The 21,344-nt window shown below is 40.4% G+C and overlaps 1 protein-coding gene across 1 annotated transcript; it reads right to left on the bottom strand.

Annotated features, from left to right (window-relative positions):
• Positions 1-14,595: 14,595 nt before the first annotated feature.
• LOC149374049 (uncharacterized) lies at positions 14,596-15,021 on the bottom strand. Its single transcript, XM_089594960.1, has one exon. It carries the CDS (start codon positions 15,019-15,021, stop codon positions 14,596-14,598), a length of 426 nt encoding a protein of 141 aa, XP_089451086.1.
• Positions 15,022-21,344: the final 6,323 nt, after the last annotated feature.

The raw sequence follows: 21,344 nt of genomic DNA, 5'->3' as shown, positions 1-21,344 counted from the left end.
TACCTACGTTGATTGGGTATGTTTTCAGTTAACATTTAATAATCAAACGATTTTTAAAAATTTACGATGGCACATAACAATAAAACGTATAAAAAGACTGGGTAGTATTTATCTATATAACTAAGTAAAACCATCCTGTAGTATCGCTTTCTTTAGAAGGTTAGTATTACGTGTCAGTAAACGCCCTTTAAACCGTTTATCACACATAGATTTTTTTGACAGTTATTGTTCAAATATCAAACGTGAGTAGTTGTCGCAACACTTGGGCCCATCACAAAAACCCCCACCACCTACGAAGAAGCTTTCCATCATAAGCAAAGACGAGGCATGTGGGGTGGGGGACAAGACCCCACCGCGGTGAGGGCCCCACCTAACTGTAAGCATGGAGAGAGGGCTCCCCCACTTTTAAGTTACTAGATAGGTTAAGACCTCTCCTTCTCGTTTAGTGTAGGTATTCTTTTTATAATATTAATAGGCTTCTCCAATATAAAGGGTCCAACATATTTTGTAATTTTTGTATGAAATTAAATAAAAATAGGATTTATAAGGATGTTGTGTGAATTTGAAGTAAGTGGCAACAAAGGTACATACGTTTATTAATTTATGTTAAAATTAAAAGTCTCAACAAGTACAAGTGTGTTAAATAATAAAATATTGTATAGAAAATCATGTACACATTTTTTTTAAGATCATTCACATTTCATCGTATATATAGACTTGACTGTTTCATGCACACTCGCTAAATCTACACCATTCATATCTCTTACAGTTTTTATACAATATGAAGTCAATAATAATTGATTTTCACTTAAAACACATGACGACCTTCTTCTAAAATACAATCTCCAAATTTTTGCACAACAGTAGGCATCAAATCCGACAAATCACTCGATACACATAAATTACAATCAATACATTTAACAATAAATTCGCTTAAATGATTGAAGGTCACCTTCTTAGAACCAAACAACGACGATATTGCTTTGCGACACTACCACTCACATCTTGTTTTTGTCCTTCTTCAAACACAATAGCCTTGTCGTTATAACTTACAGTAAACTTTAGGGACCAGTTGGATCCATACATTTTGATGTAGTGCAAGTTGAGGTAGTCCATGATAAAATACTTTTCAATGTCTGTAAACGCTAATTTAAATTCGTTCCAGTCCTAAATTCTTTAAAGGAGTTTCTTTAAAGTCTATGCTTCGTAGACGAACGACAGGTTTCCATTTGTTGTCAAGTAATTCATTTTATCCAAGACCAACTACGACTTTTTTGCTAAATAATTTATTGAACCTATAAAGTTTGCAAAAAATTTGTGGAGGAAACTGTTAATACTGCCTCACGCTTTAGAGATCGATTATTACCAACCACTAACCCTCTTTTTCTGAAACATCATTTTTCTATACAATTGTATTGACGATATGACGAGCTAGCAGACATTAACGACTAATTTAACTTTTTTAAACTAGTAGTAGCTCGAAAGAGACAGTGTGAAAAATGTTTGGAGTTGGTGAGTCACGTTTTAGCATGAAAAATTGGGTTGACAGCACATTCAGGATAACCTTAATTAAAACAAGTTCGATCGTATATCGCGCGCGGAACAAAAACGCTGCGTATATAATTTTTTACAAACTATAAACAGTCAGAGTTGGAATCGCTAAACGCTGAAAACGTTTATTTTTTAAATTAATAATAATACAACATAAGTATCTTTAGCTAGATGTTAAAAAATGCGCAAACTACAAGTATATATATGAATAAAATTATATTTAAGACGTTTCACTCCAACTTTTTTAGGAACACTTTACTGGACAACCACTGCCACCCGGCACGAAACACGACCATAAATTTTTTTTTTGCTCTTTTTTAATGAAATGAAACGTATGGAAATTTCGTCATGTTTTTTTAATCAGCAAAAAAATTCTCGAAAAATTTTTGAAAACCCAAGCTGTTGCTCATGTTGAACAAAAACATGAAACAAAACTGACCACATACGTTTAAAGATAGGCATTGTAACAGTTTGACATTCCAACACAGTTTCTTCCAATTTTTACGAAATCGATTAATGCGCTGCAGTAGTTGTTGCAACACTTTGGCCCGTCACAACAATCCCCTACCACTAACGCAGGACCTTTTTATCATGAGCAAAGATGAGGCATGTGGGATGGGGGACATGACCCCACCATGGTCAGGGCCCCTCCCAACTTTGAGCATGGAGAGAGGGCTCCCCCACTTTTAAGTTTCTAGATAGTTGAAAAATTCTCCCTCTCGTTAAATATGGGTATTCTTTTCATAATATAAATAGGTTTCTCCAATATGAATGGTCCAGCATATTTTTAAATTTTTTTCATGAAATCCATTAAAAATAAATTATTTAAGATTGTTGTGTGAATTTTTGGTAAGTAGCAACAAAGGTTTATACGTTTATTTATTTATTTTATAATTCGAAGTGTCTACATGTGCAAGTGTAAATAACGCAATATTGTATAGAAAATTACGTACAAATTCTTTTGATGATCATTCGCATTTCATCGTATCTATTGACATGACTGTTTCATATACATTCTGTAACTGTACACCATTGATATCTTTTACGATTTTTATATAATATCGAGTCAATAATAATTAATTTGCGCTTCATACACATCACTACCTTTTTCTAAAGGACAATCTACAAATTTTTGCACAACAGTAGGCATTAACTCCGACAAATCACTCAATACACGTAAATTACAATCAATACATTTGACAATAAATTTGCTTAAATGATTGAAGTTCACCTTCTGAGAACTAAACAACGACGATTTTGCTTTGTAACACGACCACTCACACCTTATTTTTGTCCTCCTTTAAACATAATAGCCTTGTCGTTATAACTTACAGTAATCTTTAGGAACCAGTTAGATCCATACATTTTGATGTCCTGCAAGTTGCTGTAGTCCGTGATAAAATACTTTTTAATGTCTGTTAACGCCAATTTAAATTTGTTCCAATCTTAAATTTTTTGAAGAAATCCGTTTAGAATCTGTGCTTTATAGACGATTGACAGGTTTCCATTTGTTGTCAAGTAATTCATTATATCTAAGACCAACTACGACTTCTTTGCTAAATAATTTATTAAACCTATAAAGCTTGTAAGAAATTTGTGGAGGAAGCTGTTAATACTTCTTAACGCTTCAGAGATCAATTATTGCCGACCACTCACCCTCTTTTTCTGGAACATAATTTTTCTATTTAATGGTATTGACGATATGACGAGCTGGCAGACACTAACGACTAATCGAACTTTTTGTACTAGTTGAAGCTCGAAAGAATAATGTTTGGAGGTGGTAAGTCACGTTTTAGCATAAAAAGTTGTTTTGACAGCATCTTCAGGGTAACCTTAATTAAAACAAGTATGATCGTGTATCACGCGCGGAAAAAAAAACGCTGCGTATAAAATTTTTTGCAAACCATAAACATTGAGAGGTAGAATTGCTAAGCGCTCACATTGTTTATTTTTGGAATTCATAAGAATATAATATTAGTATACTAACATAATAATACAACATAGAAAATTTAGTATGTGACGTTCTCGTTATTACTTGCGGCTAATTACGGAGGAGAAAATCACGTTTTTGACTATAGAGGACTCGTGGGTTCACGGTACTTACTTAGACTATAACATTCTATCTTATGCATTAAATAATACTAATAATTATCTTCCGCCCTTCTAATGCCCCATGTAGAGATGAAAAGATAGGAACCATGGAAATTTTAGAGGTTTGTCAATACTTATTATAGTGCGAGTATATCAAACATCCAAAGGAAAGGTAATAGGATCCCTTACCTGCAAACCTATAAATTATCTCATTGTAGCTAACGTTACAACCTTGTGAAAGGTGTCATAGTACATATAAATAGTTTTTCAACGCAAATAATATGCGAAATAACGTGTAAATCAAAAATAACATGTATTTAATTAAGCCTTATACACAGGAGTGCGTGGCTCGAATTACATAAACGGCATATTACGTTCGCTCACATGAAAACTTATTTAAGTGTTTGAACAATCGTAAAGTTCAATACGCTATTTTTAAAACAAATGAATTAATCGAAAATTGTTAGAAAAGAATTTTCAAAAGAATAATTCAATAATTAATGAATAACAAGAATATAAAAAATAGCTGGCGTAATGTGTACGCAAAAGGCTCGGACACAATGCCTCACCAAGCACGTCACTATAGGCCAGTGTTTTGAGATCAGTCTAGAAGCCCGAGAAGCAAGATACTTTGACCTGCTAGGCAGAGAATCTAGAGCTATAATCTGATGTGGCTGTGTCTTGATCGTACAGCAGACTTCGGTTTTTCGGCAGCTTTGCAGTTGCATCGTGAGGGGGAAATTTGCGGACTCTCATCATTGGTAGAATGTTGTTGTCTTTTTCCCCCTACTTCTGCACTCTATCGCTATATTTGCATATACTATTTATCGGCGGCAGCTTTAAACACTAAATAATAGTTTTATATTTTTAATAGTCAAAATTGATGAAAAAAATTTTACTATTTTTTTGGTAGGAGTGACCGATGGTCACATAGCCCCTTTTTATTTTGTGGAAAAATAAGAAAGTAATTTTGAAACAAAATAATCTAAAAAAAAAACAAATAGAAGAAAAATTAATGTACAATTGGCTTAAAAATTTGTGCCTCTTACAATTAATGCAATCGTTTTGTGGACGAATGAGCAGAAAAATAATATAAAAATTCAATAATTTATACTTTAGGCTGGCTTTATTTATGCCCCTTTTAGTATTTATTTAATATTCACTTAAGGGCTCACTAATAAATGAAGGATTTATCCTTTCACACTACCAGTTTACAAAATAATGTCCTTTTTAGCTTTCGGTACAGCTTATGTATATGCTACGATTAAAAGAAAAGTGATTTTACAACTGCTATCTCGTGCTCCCTTTCAACCTAGGACTAACGAATAATGCAAATACCTGGTATCTCAATGCTATCAAAAAAAGGCTTGGTACTCCTTTATACTCATGAACACATCGTCCTGGTTGGTAGACACACCTCCAGTACCATATTGCAAACCAAACTGCTCAAATAATTCGTCATCTAAAGACGACGAATAAAAGATCTTAGAGATCCAATTCGATGGAGAGGCACTGAATTAACATTCCGTCGATAAAAGAGAACGTTTCGCTTTGAGTAACTCATCATTGTCTGCATCGCCCACACTAGTTAAAGGCACAGCACTTCGTTTTTTCAAGTGCATACCAGGTGGTGAATTTGCGTAACGCATTTCTGCATCTGGTAATGTAATTTTTTTTTCGATGTTAAAAACCGTTAAATCACTTTGAGATTCTTGTTTTCGTATTTTTAATTTCAATAAAGTGTTTTCCGCTGGCTTTTTGATGGCGGGTCCCTTTTTAGGAGTCTGCGTTGCCTTGTTCCGTTTGTTGGCATTTCGAAAATATCCCTTGAAATCGCCCAGCTGTTATCTCTTTCACGTTCATGCTCAAATCAGCGTTAAATTTTCGTGGCTTGATTTCTTGGATTGTCGGTGGTTCCAATTGATGTTTCAATGATTAAAAAAAATAACCACTTACATTAGACTCTATCATATTCTCGTTAACTCATACACACGCGTCTCGTTTACACGGATACTGTATGGTAATACTACGTGTGCTTGACATGATTCAAATATTCGTACTGAGAAATACTTTACCAATTCTTGATATACTAAGGAGTTTACTGAGAAATGGAATACGTCCTTGAAGATAGCACGATAAAGCAGTTGTTTATTTACATTTAAAAGGTATATGATATGGTCATCATAACATTAGATAAAAAGTGTCTCGAATTTTTCCGCTCTCTTGGTCACACACAACATATGCGTCACCGTGAATTTGTACAATCTTATACGGGCCTTCGTAAACATTACAAAATTTAGCAATCCTTTTATTCGTAACATCTGATACATTTAAGGCCTTTACTAAAAATAAATCATCTAATTTAAAAATAAAATGTTTTTTCATTTTTGTTGCGTTTGTCGGCACGTCTTTTCAAAAACTTGTGCATATTAATTTTCGCAAATTGTATTTTTTCATTGTATGCTAAATCAACATTCGAATCATCAATTGACAAATATTTTTCCCAAATGCGCTTTGACTTTTTATTTAAAAACGAATCTACTGGTGTAACTTTAGTTGTTTCATGGATCGTCTCGTTTATAATACTCATAATGAGTTCTATATAGTTAAACAAAGTATGATGTTTGTCATTGAGACATGTTCGAAAGAACTTTGCAAGTTCACGATCTATACGCTTGACAATGTTAGATTGGGGATGTCTCACGCTTAAAAAAGTATAAAGAATATTTTCTTTTTTGATTTTGTTCAACCAAATTTTTGAAGTGAATTGCGTACCGTGATCTTGCACTATTCTAATTGGCTTGCCGTAGTTTGGTATGTAATCTTTAAAGATACATTTTATGAGATTTTGTGACGTAGCTTTTCGTATTGGATATAATTTTACGAATTTAGAAAAAACGTCTACTGTTGACAAAATATATTGACAACCATACTTTGTACTTGGTAATGGGCCATGAAAATCTATTGATAATAATTCAAGTGGTTTTCCAGTATAAATAGGCGTAAATTTTTCTTGATATTTTACGGTTCAAACTTTATTTAATTGACACACATGACAATGTTTTACGTATTTGTACACTAAGTTCTTTAATTTTAAGGATTTCTGATATAAACCTCAAAAAAAAAATCGTTTTGCAACACAAGCTTTAAATTTTCATTTTCTTTTTTATATAAATATCTGTTGACCATCATAAAACGTTTACGAATACGTACATCATTTTGTTTGTACAAAGATATAATTTGCTTCGTACAGTCGTCATCTTTTTGCAATTCCCAAAAATTTTTTAATGACTCTTGAAACAACGCACTTGGTTGATGAGCACATAATAAGGAAATGATAAATTCATTGGGATCCTTGTTCACAGGAAAATTTACGCTACTCAAAAAATCCGCCCTCGCATTGTTTTTACCTCGGATACGTGAAATTTCTAAATTATAGTCTTGTAGTGGTAATTGTCAACGCTGTGATCGGGCATTGTTAAAGTTGCATGTTTTTAAAACCTTAAGAGCCTCATGATCTGTACGAACCAGGATTTTTTTTGCACCGCGTAAATATGTATGCAATTTATCAAGGGACCAAACTAACGCTATCAATTCCTTCTCTGTCGTGAAATAATAACATTCACTGTTATGCAAAGTACGACTAACAAAGGTGATTACTTCTTCCTCATTTTGATCATTGAGTTGAGATAATATGGCGGTGATATCAAAATCACTAGCATCTGTGGCAAGTATGTATGGCTTATTTAAATTGGGAAACTTTAATATTATATGTTCATCGAATGCCAGTTTAATATTCTTGAACGCCTTTTGTTGTTCTTCATCCCATATAAATGGTTGATTTTTTCTTAATAACTTATTCAATGGAATGGTATAACTTGAATAGTCTTTTACAAACTTAGTATAAAAATTTACAAATCCTAAAAATGATTGTAACATGTGTACGTTCATTGGTGTTGGAAAATTTTTTATTGATGCAATTTTTTCGGGATAAGGTTTTAAACCCTCAGCTGATAATATATGTCCCAAGAATTTAATATTACGTTGGGCAAAATAAGATTTTGGAAAATTTATGCGCAAATTATGCTTTTGAAAACGTTGAAATAATAATTCTAATTGCTCGGTGTGCGTATAAAAATTTGGTGAAACAATTGCGATATCATCTACGAATTGCTACTTAAAGTTCTGTAAGTCAAATAATATCTCATATAATCCACGTAACAGCGCTGCACCAGACGTTTTTATACCGAAAGCAACTACGTTAAATTCGTATATATGGTGATCCAACTTGAATGCAGTATATTTTTTCGAATCTTTCGCCAAAGGTATCTGCCAATATGAACTCGTCAAATCCAATTTAAAAATTAAATTAGCATTTTGACATCTGGGAAATAATTCTTGTATCCCTGGGAGTGATTCGAAATCATCTATAAATTGCTCATTAAGTTTTCTCGCGTCTAAACACAAACGCACAGAATTATCTTTTTTGATTACAATTCGTATAGGATTAATATACGGACTACTCGATCTACGAATGATATTTAAATCTAACATTTTACATATTCCCTCTTGCACCTGTTGACGATAATTTAACGGAATAGGGTACTGTCAAGTAAAAAAAGGGTTATCATTTTTCAAAATTAATCAGTGTTGATATGTATTTATCGTACCCGGACGTTTTTCAAAAATATCTTTGTACTTATTTATTAATGCTTGAATTTGTGATTTTTGCGCACTTGTTATATTCGTATAAGAACCAAGTTTTAAAGAGATTTCGTTTGAGGATAACGCATAGTAAGAATAATCATTAGTATGTAAATTTTCATCAATAAAATGCTCATTCATTAAAATTGGCGACGCGTTGGTAGATTCCTGAGAATGTACCTTAACAACAATTTGAAAGGACGGAGTCGATACATTTGATTCAAGTCGATGATCATATTTAATTTTTTAAATACATTGAACCCGATAATCACGTTTCTCAATAATTTTGGAACAATCACAAATGGCTATGAAATATGTAAGTGCTCAAATTTAGTATTTATCCATACTTGTTTATTTACGCGTGTAGTCTTTTGGCCCGTGGCAACTTTCACCGATTTTCCTGTCAATGGCAATGTGGGAACATTTTTCAACAAATCATAACTCTCGTTATGAAATTTGTTGGATATACATATCATTTCACTACCCGAATCGATAAGTGCTATCATTTCTCTTCCCAACAATTCTATATTAATTTCGGGACAACGAGTTTGATATTCAACATCGTCATTGGGATTGATGTCATGTAACAAAAAGTCTTTGGGATGTTTATCTATAATATTCGAACTTTTGTATATATTCAAGCATTGAAAGTTTTTTTGCGGAATCACCAACGTATAAGTTTTAAAATTGAAAAATTCAAAATTATCCGCTATTACTTCTAATTGATATAACTTAAAATTAAAATTTTCTTTGACTGTTTTAAACTTAAAATGCTTCAAAATTTTTTTAATGTTTTTATATTTTGTATTTAAATTTCTAATAATTTTGTTTCGTTTATATAAATGCAATGCCCATTCCCATGCTATATCCACGATTTGATTGTGGGAGGTTTGATTCATGCTCAATTTTTCAGTAAAGCGCAACCCCATGGGTCTAGCATGAGCTTAGGTCGTTTTTTGATTGTTCAGTGTTCATTAAATTTTTTAAGGTTCCTGTCAAATCATGATTTTGCGCAAGGTTGAATGAGCTGGTAGCGTTAGGCTAAAAAAAAGACCTCCTATCCATATGTTCTACCGCTTTGGTTTGATTTTTTTTGCATTTGGGATGTACATGTTGTTTCGTCATTAATAAAATTTGCTCTGTTCGCCACGGTTGAGAATAGTCGTGCATTTTTTGCCGATTTTCATTTTTTTGCGTATTGTCATTATAAGTGGGAATTTTGTTCACTTGTTGATTTAGCCTTTCGTTGGCATCCCGATTGTTGTTTGATCGCTGAGGATTTGCGTTAGCGCGTTTATCATCGTTATCTAACTCTGCTAGCATATTCAATAAGGTATCAACGCTGATTTTATTATGGTTCATTACTGCTTGGCGTACAAATCGATCAAAATGGCATGCAATAGATAGCAAAAAGGATTTTTCGCTAGAAAATATGCCTAAATCTCGCGCATATCCCAGAATTTGCGTTGCATATTCTGCTCGAGTTATTTTTAAATTTGCATGATATCAACCGAATTTAATTTTTCTTTTCAATGATCTTTGAATATTGAAATCCCAATAACGATCTTTAAATTTTTCCACAAATTGGTCATAATTAGTAACCTCCGCTTCCCGTAAATACCACCAATCCTTGGTATTTTTCTCAAAGCAACCCCCAATAATACAATGCAACTCAACTTCGCTCGGATTAACGTATTTCAAATAATTCTCTAGCTCGGAAAGGAACTTGATTGGTCGTTCTTTGTCCAACCCTCGAAACTTAGATTGTTGTACAACAATTATAGATCAAACGAACTTATCTGTAAGTGAAGTTCGATCGTAATTCTACGATGAACCTCATTCATAGAGATCACAATGTAGTACCCTTATTGCCCACTAGATGCCACAACTTTAGAGCCTAAATAACAGAAAAGAAAAGTGGGAGAGGTCTTCCTTTCCCTTCTCGTCATGCGTGTCGCGGATCTCATTCCTTTAGAGTGTTTACAACCACTTAAAATTGCCTGACAAAGGGTTGGGTTAATAAACAATAAATTCAATTGTTAATGTTATTATTATTATTTTTTTTTGGGGGGGGGGGGGGCTGTGATCTCTTCGAAAGAGGTTCATCGTATAATTACGATCGAACTTCACTTACAGGTAAGTTCGTTTGATCTATAATTATACTTCCCTCACCTCGTTCTCAAGATCACAATGTAGATGTTTAGAGCGAGCAATTTTAACGTTAATGCAATTCTTTATTGTACGAAAAACACAAAATTTTTTTTTCTTTTTTTAAATTGAACACGGTAAATATAGTAGTATAAAAATATAGTCATTTCTTGTAATTTTTTGTCATTCCTAGCGCAAAATCCCTATTTTTCGGTATAATCGGTCTGTTGTAAGATCTAGCAAATACTTGAGAGATATAAGACCAACCTGCCGTTCGTCTGATCACGTCTTGATTGACACCTGCTTTCAATGCTGCTGACGACGCGGCGTGTCTTGTAGAATGTCCCGAGAATATCGATGTATCAATACCGCTTTTATTTAATATATTTTTAATCCATGTGCTTATAGTTTGCGAAGAGACAAGGCCATGGGGTTTTCGTGTCGAAATAAATAAAAAGTCCGTCTCGTGTCTTAAATCTTTAGTCACCTTTAAATAATGTTCTAGTAACGAAGCTATGCAAAGACTAGGTTCTTCCGAGAATTTTGGCAAGACTAGGATGGGCTGAAAACGACCTGGGCCCGACGACTTTACTCTCTCATCAATCCTTATCCCGTAACCGTCTGTCGTTTTAGAGATCATTGAAATCCTTATTTTTGATAAAGTTCGTGCCCTGTGAGCCGTACTTAAAGCTAGAAAAGTAGCGAGCTTAAATGTAACTGAGTCTAAACTCAAGGAGTCTAAAGGGACTAGTGGTCTCAAATAAATCCAACACGATTGATACGTCCCACGTTTGGGAGACCTTTGGTTTTGCTGGGCGTAATGCAAAAACGCCTCTAAAGAACCTATTCACCACAGGATCATTGCCCAAGTCAGTACGGAAACCAGTGAAATGGCTGATCTCATAGTATTCAATGTGCTATGTGATGCTCCTTTATGAAATTGGTTAGATAAGAAACTTAATAAACTAGAATTGCTCATGTTAACGATATCCCACTTATATTTTAAACAGAACTGTGACCATGCTTTAAGTGCTGAGCTGTATTGTTTTATTGTAGAGTCAGCTAATGATGCTAACAGAACTTCCACTGATTCTTTTGGAGCGCCGTTCCTCACGAAGGCTTCCCTGATAATCGGCCTGCAATCAAACGCAGGTGTTTTGCTTGCGGATAGGGCTTGTTCCTGAAAGGAGACAACAAAAGATTAGGGGCCGGGCCCAAAATTAACATCTCCCCCCTAAGTAATTTCGTGAAGAAAGGAAACCAAGGCTGATTAGGCCAGTAGAGTACAATCACGATACCCTCGGCTTTTTCGAGTTTGATTTTTGATAAAGTTTTGAGAATCATCGAAAAGGGGGGGGGGGGGGGAAAGCGTAGAAGTTAAGAGAAGTCTAGTTGATTGTGAAGGCATCAATTAAAGTTGCACCCGGTTCAGGCCAACGAGAAAAGAAGACCTCACACTTTTTGTTTAAGGCACTTGCAAAAAGGTCAATCTCTGGGGAGCCTAGCGAGCCTGTAACGTACTCATAAACCGATTCATCCAGCTTCCACTCTGTGTTCACATTCACCATCCTTGACAACTTATCAGCCTCTGAGTTCTCCGATGAGGTAATGAAGGCAGCAAAAAGGAAAACGCCTCTCTGTTCGGCCCAAGACCAGATTTCTTTTGCCAGATCATTGTACTTCTAAAACCTGACACCTCTCATCCTATTTACGTAAGCTTAAGCTGTCATGTTATCTATTCTAAGGAGAATTTGGCAGTTTCTCGAACTTGCCGCCAAGTGCTTTAAAACTAGACTGACCGCCAACAATTCTTTGTAATGACAACTTCAAAGCACTTGCATACAACACTTCTTCAAAAAAAAAGCCTTTTCTTAGCACCTCTGCCTCTTGAAGGTGTTCAAGCGCGGCTTTTAGCCCATTCTTAACAGCGTTCGCTGTGTTGCCGTACTTATCGTTGATTAATTGTAGCGTCTCTGTAATATCTTTCATTGCTGATTAGACTTTATCAGCTAATTGCTGTCACTTAACTCTGAGCTTAGCACCATCTTTTTCTAGGAAGGCAAGCTCTTCCTGGGTCTAGTGGCTGAACACCGACACGTTGCTGTCCTTAGTGTCGTTAGTGCCTATGCTCGACAGGCTTTCTCTTCTTCCTTTGTTTGTTAGAAAGGGCCATGGAACATTAAGCAGTTCCTGATGGCTATGAGACCCGTTTTTGTGCCCCCCCCCCCCCGAGAATCCGTGGGGCCTGCGACAGTCACCCGAGCTCCCACTGGATCAGAACTGCCAGCGGATTCCCTCAGAAAGACTGAAGTACTAGTTTTGCATCGACATTTTTCATTTTGGCATCTTTTTTAATGGCACACGGACCTGCGAAGGCCAGCACTACCCTTTTTTCTTAGAAATAAGTATTTAGAAAGAGTTAAAACTAGGGCAGCAGCCCTTTCTGTTACCAGAGAAAACCGCTACTTGCTCGGGCCGGCCATAAGTTGCCAGTTTCCCTCAGTCCCACCCGTGGAGACTGCATTGGCGTTGAGTAACAAGTGTAAGAATGGTGTTTGTGTGTAATGTTTGTATATGTTGATACACAGCGTTCATTCCAGCGAAACGAATGGCAGGTGTACAGTCCCACGAATGCGCTGACAACCCAACAAAATGCGCTGGCGTAAGGCAAAAAAATTCCGCCATTTAGCCTCCTCAGTGAAAGTAAGCCTAGATTAGTCGACCCACTACGTCTTTTTTGTTTATGAGGTGTACAGCCATATCAGAAGTGGTTACCCAGACTTACCAGGGCCTAATCATCCGGCTTTACCCGCTGCCAGGCATCTAACGCAAGCCCGGAAAAGGACCCGCCACACGCAACCCAGAACAATCCTAAAGTGTCCCTGTGTTTGTTTAGTGGGAGTGAGTGATGCATGTATCTGAGAAGAATGTTTCAGCCACCGCCTACTTCTATACACGACGGGTGCTAGTTTTTGTTGGCCCACATTAAGCAAAGGAGTGCCACCCACGGCAGCAGCAAAAAGCAAAGCACAAGGAGCACGATCAGAGCTGGCCCATGCATTCACACTGATGGAAGGATGGGGCACTAGTCTCCCATCCACATCGCCGCAGATACAAACGCCAACGCCACACACACTTTTCGATCCACGCCCCCGACCACCACCATAAAGAGCCACCCCAGGTGCCTATCGTCACATTATATTTTAAGAGGATGCCCCTATCCGCCAATCGGGGAAGGGCCCGGTATGGAGAAACTAAAGAAAACCTCACCCGGGAGTAGTAGTAGTAGTAGTAGTAGTAGTAGTAGTAGTAGTAGTAGTAGTAGTAGTAGTAGTAGTAGTAGTAGTAGAAGTAGTAGTAGTAGTAGTGGTAGTAGTAGTTGTAGTAGTTTTAGTAGTAGATATAGTTGTAGTAGTAGTAGTAGTTTTTTTTTTTTTTTGTGGAGGAAGGGAAAATGCATTGAGTCACACCGCAGGGACAGCGGTAGTGTGGGACTCGGTGGATTTTTTTTATTAGACCACGTATACCCACTAAAACCCCCCACCCCCCATGCTGCCTGGCTTTTGATCCACCCTGGAACCACGTTAGCATTACTTCAGGGTGGAGCCTTCAGGGAGACCACCGCGTCTTACAGCATTAACGAGCAAACTCACGACCATTTGCTAGAGGTGCTAAGCCTCTCGAGTTCTAAAAAGGACTCGGGGTCCCTGAGAACTAGCACCCGTCTTCTAGCGCTTCATTGATGCTTCCACTTGCTAATGAGTATAAATACTTAGTGCAGCCTAAGTCCGCATCCTTCACTCTTGGGCCCCCGTTACCTGCACGGCAGCTCTCTCCTCTTCTTTCTTCTGCTGGAGGACTGACCCAACGAAGCCATTCACTGCCGTTCACCCTGCTGAGCATCTCAGAGATGATGGTTTTAGGATTGGGTGCCACGCCGATTTTGTCTACCAGCCGCTGGTGCTTACGGTGCCATCTCTCACACACGAAAAACGTATGTTCGGCAGTATCATCCAACGCAGGGTAGTAAGAACACCTACGAGATGCCTTCACCGCCATGTGGTAAAGATAGGCATCGAACTGGCCATTCTCGGTGAGTAACTAGGTGAGGTAGTAGTTTACCTCTCCATGCCCTATCTCCACCCATGGCTGCAGGAACGGAATCAGGTGGCGTGTCCATCTACCCATAACAGCCCGACCCCAATCCTGCTGCCACATCGTCAACGTTTTTTCCTGCCTGTCACTATCGATTTCGTCGCCGAAGCCCAGGAATTTCCTTCGCCGCTCCCGCGCAAGCAACACAACGGAAACCGTTCGTGCTATCACCATAGCAGCAGCGGAGAAAACCGTTAGGTAGGCACACGCGATTCGTAGAGATCCCATGCGATGCACCAAAGTTAAGCGCTCTTCGACATTCTTCCACGCTAGTGCGTCCGCCCATATCTCCGTGCCATACAGCAGGATCAAGTTAGAGACCGGCACAAGGAGCCGTCTTTTGGCTTCCCATGGGCCCCCAACGTTAGGCATTAACCGTTAAAGAGCCCTAGAGACCCCAGCAGCTTTATCGGCTGCTTTTCTGATGTGCTCCCTAAAGGTAAGTCGTAAATCGATCCACGCTCCGAGGTAGCGCACCACTGGGCTCGCGCAGATTACCTCACCGGCAACGCTCAGGCAAAAGTTACCCGTGAACCACCTCTGCCTGGTAAGGACGATTATCTCTGTTTTTCCTACAGCTAGCTTAAAACCATGATCCCGGAGCCACTCCGACACTATCGCGACCACCCACCGCATTTTGTGCTCAGCCTCCTCTCGCGATCTCGCTGTGACGTACAATGCTATGTCGTCAGCAAAGCCCGTCAGCTTGGTTTCCGGAGGCATTTTAAGGCGCAAAAGTTTGTTGTAGACCAGGTTCTAGAGATCGGGGCCAAGGGCAGATTTTTGAGCGACTCCCGAAGTCAGACGCTTCTATTTTGGTCCATCCTTCGTGTCGTACCAGAGCACTCGATTCCGGAGGTAACTGTCTAGGATCTTTTTCAGGTAGTCTGGTACATTCCGGCGCTTCAAAGCCCTCATTATCTTGGACCATTTTGCCGAATTGGAGGCATTCTTAACGTCAAGCGTCGCCAAGACCCAGACGCTCCTCGTCTAATGAGAGGGCTTCCATGCCTCCCTGGCTGACTCGAGAACTTCAGCCACAGCCATAACCGTCGATCGCCCCTTTCAGAACCCGTACTGGTTTTCTGAGAGGCTGACTTTCCCTCTCATCAGAAACACATGCGAAATAAGTTCTGACGGCAGGTACAGGAAATAATTCTGAACACTGCCCTAAAGGAAATAAAACGAAGTAAAAGAGACAGGAGCCCATTAGACAGCCCTGAGAAACGCCAGCAAATCCTGCCTTTAAAAATCAAGGAAACAGGCAGTGGCAAACAAGAAGAAATTCTCTTAAATAAGAAAACAAGCTAGAAAAAAAAAAGGATGCGACAACAACAGTAGTAGTGAAGATGGCCGAAGGGCTGACCTTTGCAAAGGTGCTAAAGACGATGAAGGCGAACTTTGACCCCGATAAAGCTAACGTGGCAGTCCGAAGTGTTGTCACTACAAGAAAAAAAGACATTATTAGTAAGGCCAAAGCTGTAGAGGATGCTTCTGCATTCTCACAGCAAATTGAAAAGTTGGTAGCTGGACAGGGTGCTGTCTAAACTAGCAGCAGAAAAATGACATTAGAGGTCCGAGACCTGGATGCCATTATAGAGGAAGATAAGGTCAAAGAGGCTTTCGCTAGAACTTTTGGACATCAGTGTTAGAAGCCAGAAATAGCTCTCTTAAAGCCAAATGCCAAGGGACAGAGGCTAGCTTTAATAAAGGTAGACAAAGCATCTGCCAGACGAGTAGAGAAGAAAGGCAGATTACGAGTATGCTTTGTAAGCTGCCAAATTAAAAAAAAAATTAAAGTAACAAGATGTTACAAATGCCCGGGATATGGACACGTCTCCGGCAACTGTAAAAACGAAAACAGATCCAAGCTTTGCATTCGGTGTGGAAGCTCAAACCACTAAAAGAAAAAGTGTCCAGGCCCAGCACGGTGCTTTCTTCGCTTTACAACGGACAACAAGCACGCAGCAGTAAGCGGAAACCATCCTATATTTAAAAGAGCCCTGAAAGAGGCCAGGAAAAAGGCCCAAGCTGGATCAAAATAAGGCAGAAAGGTCTAAGTTAAAAGAAAGGCTTATGTGGACCCACGCTGCACTGGGTACTTCTTACCTATCAGCAAAGGGAAAGCATTAAGCTTATAGTGGTGCTGGCTAAGTAGGCGGCCTACTATGCAGCACTAGACAAGGTGCTGGTCTTTAGGGATCTCATGTCCTTTTCAGGACTAAAGAGCATCAGCACCTCTAGCAAATAATGTTAAGTTAGCTCGTTAATGCTGTGAGACGCGATGATCTTTCTGGTTGCTCTAACCTGAAATAATGCTAACGCTGTTCCGTGGTGGAACAAAAGCTACGCGGCATGGGGTGAGGTTTAGCGGGTATGGGTGGTCCAATAATACAAAATTCACTAAGTTGTCCCTGCAGTGTGCCTCAATGCATTTCCCCTCTCTCCCCAAAAAAAAAGAAAAAAAAAAAAAACTACTAGTACTCCTTCTACTACTACTACTTCTACTTCTACTACTACTTTTACTAACGCCAGGGCAGTCTTTGCGGTTGGAACTGAGGGAGAGTTTCAATTTCTGGCCAGCCCTAACAAGTAGCAGTTATCTTTGGTAAGAGAAAGGGGTGCTGCCCTGGTTTTAACCCAGTACTACTTCTACAACTACTACTACTACTACTACTACTACTACTACTACTACTACTTCTACTACTACTACTACTACTACTACTACTACTACTACTACTACTACTACTACTACTACTACTGCTACTACTACTACTACGAAAAATCCGGGTGGGGTTTTCGTTAGTTTCTCCATACCGGGCGCTTCCCCGGGTGGCGGATAGGGGCATCCCCTTAAAATAAGAGGTAACGATGGGCAGCTGGGGTGCATCTCTGTGGTGGTGGTCGGGGGCGTGGATCGGGGGGCGTGTGTGGCGTTGGCGCGTGTATCTGCGGCGATGTGGACGGGGAGCTAGTGCCCCATGCCTCCATCGGTATGGATGCATGGGCCGGCTCTGCTTGTGCTCCTTGTTCTTCGCTTTTTGCTGCTCCCGTGGGTGGCACTCCATTGCTTGATGCGGGCCAACAAAAATTAGCACCCGTCGTGTATAGAAGTAAGTGGCGGTTAAAACATTCTTCTCAGATACATGCATCACACACTTTTACTAAACAAACACAGGGACACTTACGGATTGTTCTGGGTTGCGTGTGGTGGGTCCTTTTTCGGGCTTGCGTTGGGGGCCCGGCGACGGGTGAAGCCAGATGATGAGGCCCGGGTAAGTCTGGGTAACCACATCTGATATGGCTGTACGCCTCATGAACAAAAAGGACGTGGTGGGCCGACTCATCTAGGCTTACTACCACTGAGAAGGCTATATGGTGGCACCTAAGTGCCTTACGCCAGCCCGTTTTGTTGGGTTGTCTGCGCGGTCTCGGGACTGTACACCTTTAGCTCGTCTCGCTGGGATGACCGTTGTGTACCAACAAACACATACATTACACACAAACACCATTCTTACACTTGTTCCTCAACGCCAGGGCAGTCTCCGTGGGTGGGACTGAGGGAGAGTGGCGACTCCCGGCCGGCTCGAGCAAGTAGTGGTCTTTTCTGGTGACAGAGAGGGCTGCTGCCCTGGTTTTAACCCTTTCTAAATACTTATTTCTAGAAAAAAGGGTAGTGCTGGCCTTCGCGGGTCATTACGACACTAAAAGGATGCCACAATGAAAAACGTCAATGCAAAACAAGTACCCCAGGCGGTAACCTCTCTGAGGGAATCCACCGGCAGTTCCGATCCGGTGAAAGCCCGGTTGACTGACGCAGGGCCCACAAATTCTGGGGGGGGGGCCACAAAGACGTGTCTCATGGCTAACAGGGACTGCTTAATGTTCCATGGCCTTTTTTAACGGACAAAGGACGGAGAGGGAGCCTGTCGAGTATAGGCACTAACGACACTGAGAACAGCAACGTGTCAGTATTCAGCAACCAGACAAGGGAGGAGCTTGTCTCTTTTAAAGAAGATAGTGCTAAGCTTAGAGTTAAGCGACAGCAATTGGCTGATAAAGTCCAAACAGCAACGAAAGATACAACAGAGACGCTACAATTAATCAACGATAAGTACGGCAACACACCGAACGCTGTTAAGAATGGGCTAAAAGCCGCGCTAGAACACCTTCAAGAGGCAGAGGTGCTAAGAAAAGGCTTTTTTTACGAAGAAGAAAGGTACGTAAACGCTTGGAAGTCGTCATTTAAATTCCTGCAGTGAAGGGAACAAAGGCGAGATAATTTTTGACGGCATGTTCGGAAAAAAACCTTGAACACTGCCCCAAAGGAAATAGAATGAAGTAAGAGAAACAGGAGCCCATCAGACAGCCCTGAAAAACGCCAGCATACTATGTCTTTCAAGAAAAAAAAAACAGTTAGTGGCAAACAAGAAGTAATTCCCCTGAATGACAAAAGAAGCCAGAAGAAAAAAGTCGACGCCACAACAACAGTAGTAGTGAAGATAGCTGGAGGACAGACCTTTGCAACGGTGCTGAAGACGATAAAGGCGAATTTTGACCTCGATAAGACTGACATGTTAATCCAAAGTGTTGTCACTACAAAAAAAAGAGACATAATTATTAAGGCCAAAGATGTAGAGAATGCTACTGCATTCTCACAGCAAACTGAAAAGTTGGTAGCTGGACAAGGTACTGTCAAAATAAGCAGCAGAAAAGTGACTTTAGAGGTCCGAGGCCTGGATGCCATTGTTAAGGAAGATGAGGTCAAGAAGGTTTTCGCTAGGACTTTTGGAATTAACAGCCAGGAGCCAGAAGTAACTCTCTTGAAGCCAAATGCTAGAGGACAGAGGCTGGCTTTAATCAAGGTGGACGAAACAACTGCCAGACAAGTAGAAGAGGAAGGCAGGTTACGAGTTGGCTTCGTAAGCTGCCGAATACGAAGAAGAATTGAAGTTATTAAATGTTACAAATGCCTGGGATATAAACACGTCTCGGGCAACTGTGAGAACGAAAACAGATCCCAGCTGTGCTTCCGGTGTGGAAGCTCAAACCACCGGAAGAAAGAGTGTCCAGGCCCAGCACGTTCCTTCCTTTGCCCAACAACGGACAACAAGCACGAAGCAGGCAGCGGAAGCTGCCCTTTATTTAGAAGAGCCCTGAAAGAGGCCAGGGATAAGGCCCAAGCAGGAATTAAAAAAGGCAAAAAGGACTTAAGTTGAAAGACAGGCTTATGTGGACCCACGCTGCGCTGGGTACTATTTACCTATCAGCAAGGGAAAGCATTAAGCTTACAGTGGTGCTGGCTAAGTGGGCGGCCTGCTATGTAGCGCTCGACGAGGTGCTGGTCCTCAGGGACCCCGAGTCCTTTTCAGGACTTTAGAGCATCAGCACCTCTAGCAAATGGTAGCGAGTTAGCTCGTTAATGCTGTGAGACGCGATGGTCTCCCTGGTGGCTCCACCCTGAAGTAATGCTAACGTGGTTCCAGGGTGGATCAAAAGCCACGCGGCATGGGGGGGTTTTAGTGGGTATGGGTAGTCTAATAAAAAAAATCCACTGAGTCCCACACTACTGCTGTCCCTGCGGTGTGCCTCAATGCATTTCCCCTCCCTCCACAAAAAAAAAAAAAAAAAAAAACTGCTACTACTACTACTACTACTACTACTACTACCACTACTACTACTACTGCCTTTAAGTAACAACCAGGCAAAAGCTTAAAATGTAGGAAAAAGGAAATGAGGGCGAGGGGGACAAACTGCGAGCCCTCAGCTTACGCCAAGTAAGGCCGTCAAAAAAGCAAAAGAGGCTGGATCTTGGCTGAAACCAGAGAGTGTTCCAGCAGAGGTTTCAGCCGAGAAAACTGAATAGACGAAGGTCCAAAGAAAGGGGAAAAAGAAAAAAAAAGAGGCTAAGGGGGATAAGTCCCAAGAAGGTACCAAGAAAACCCCCAAGGTAACGAAGGAGAGACGTCCCAGGGTCAGGCCTGAGGCGATATTAGTTGTGCCAGCCCAAGGCAAAAAGTATGCCAAGGTCCTGGCCTTAATGAAGAAGGTTGACGTTACTGGGCTCGGGGCGAGTGAGGGATCTGTCAGGGAGACGAGGACGAAAGGTGTCCTCGTCGAACTGAAAAATACTGAGTCCAAGCACTGCGATGCGATTGCCAAGGCAATTAAAAGTGCCGTGGCGGACGCGGGTGGTGTGAGGACACTGGCACCGCACTCGACCTGAGAGATGAGGGACGTTGACCCAACGGTGACAGAAAAGGACGTCGAAGCAGCAGTAAAAGGCTGCTTTCACCAAGGGGCGTCCCCCAGTATGATTGTGCGGTTGTCTTCTGGAACAAACAGAGGAAACCGCATAGCGTATGACGAGGTGCCTGCGACGGCGGCTCCAATTCTTGAAAAGAGGGACCACATTAGGCTGGGCTGGGTTAACTGCAGGATGCGACAAAAGATCACAGTTGAGCGTTGCTTCAGGTGCCTGGGCTTCGGGCACATTGCAAGGCAGTGTGGCGGGCCCGACAGGACCGGGGCATGCTGCAGGTGCGGTGAAAAGGGTCACGTGGCACGAAACTGCTCGGTGAAAGAAGTAAGCTGTTTCCTTTGCGAAAACGTGGTCCCGAAACCGGACACAAGACTGTTGCTGGGACTGCCGGGTGTGGGGCCTCTCGGGTGCCTGCAGTGACGACTCGGCGGAA

The sequence above is a fragment of the Copidosoma floridanum genome, unplaced genomic scaffold, assembly GCF_036245765.1.
Source record: "Copidosoma floridanum isolate Cflo_tuat_1 unplaced genomic scaffold, Cflo_Japanese_pri ptg000022l, whole genome shotgun sequence".
Classification (NCBI taxonomy): Eukaryota; Metazoa; Arthropoda; class Insecta; order Hymenoptera; family Encyrtidae; genus Copidosoma; species Copidosoma floridanum.
This window is presented reverse-complemented; position numbering and strand designations above follow the sequence as displayed.

What these genes read in the sequence shown, in the direction of transcription:
- LOC149374049 (XM_089594960.1), bottom strand. Translation starts at nt 15,021, where the DNA reads ATGCCTAACGTTGGGGGCCCATGGGAAGCCAAAAGACGGCTCCTTGTG.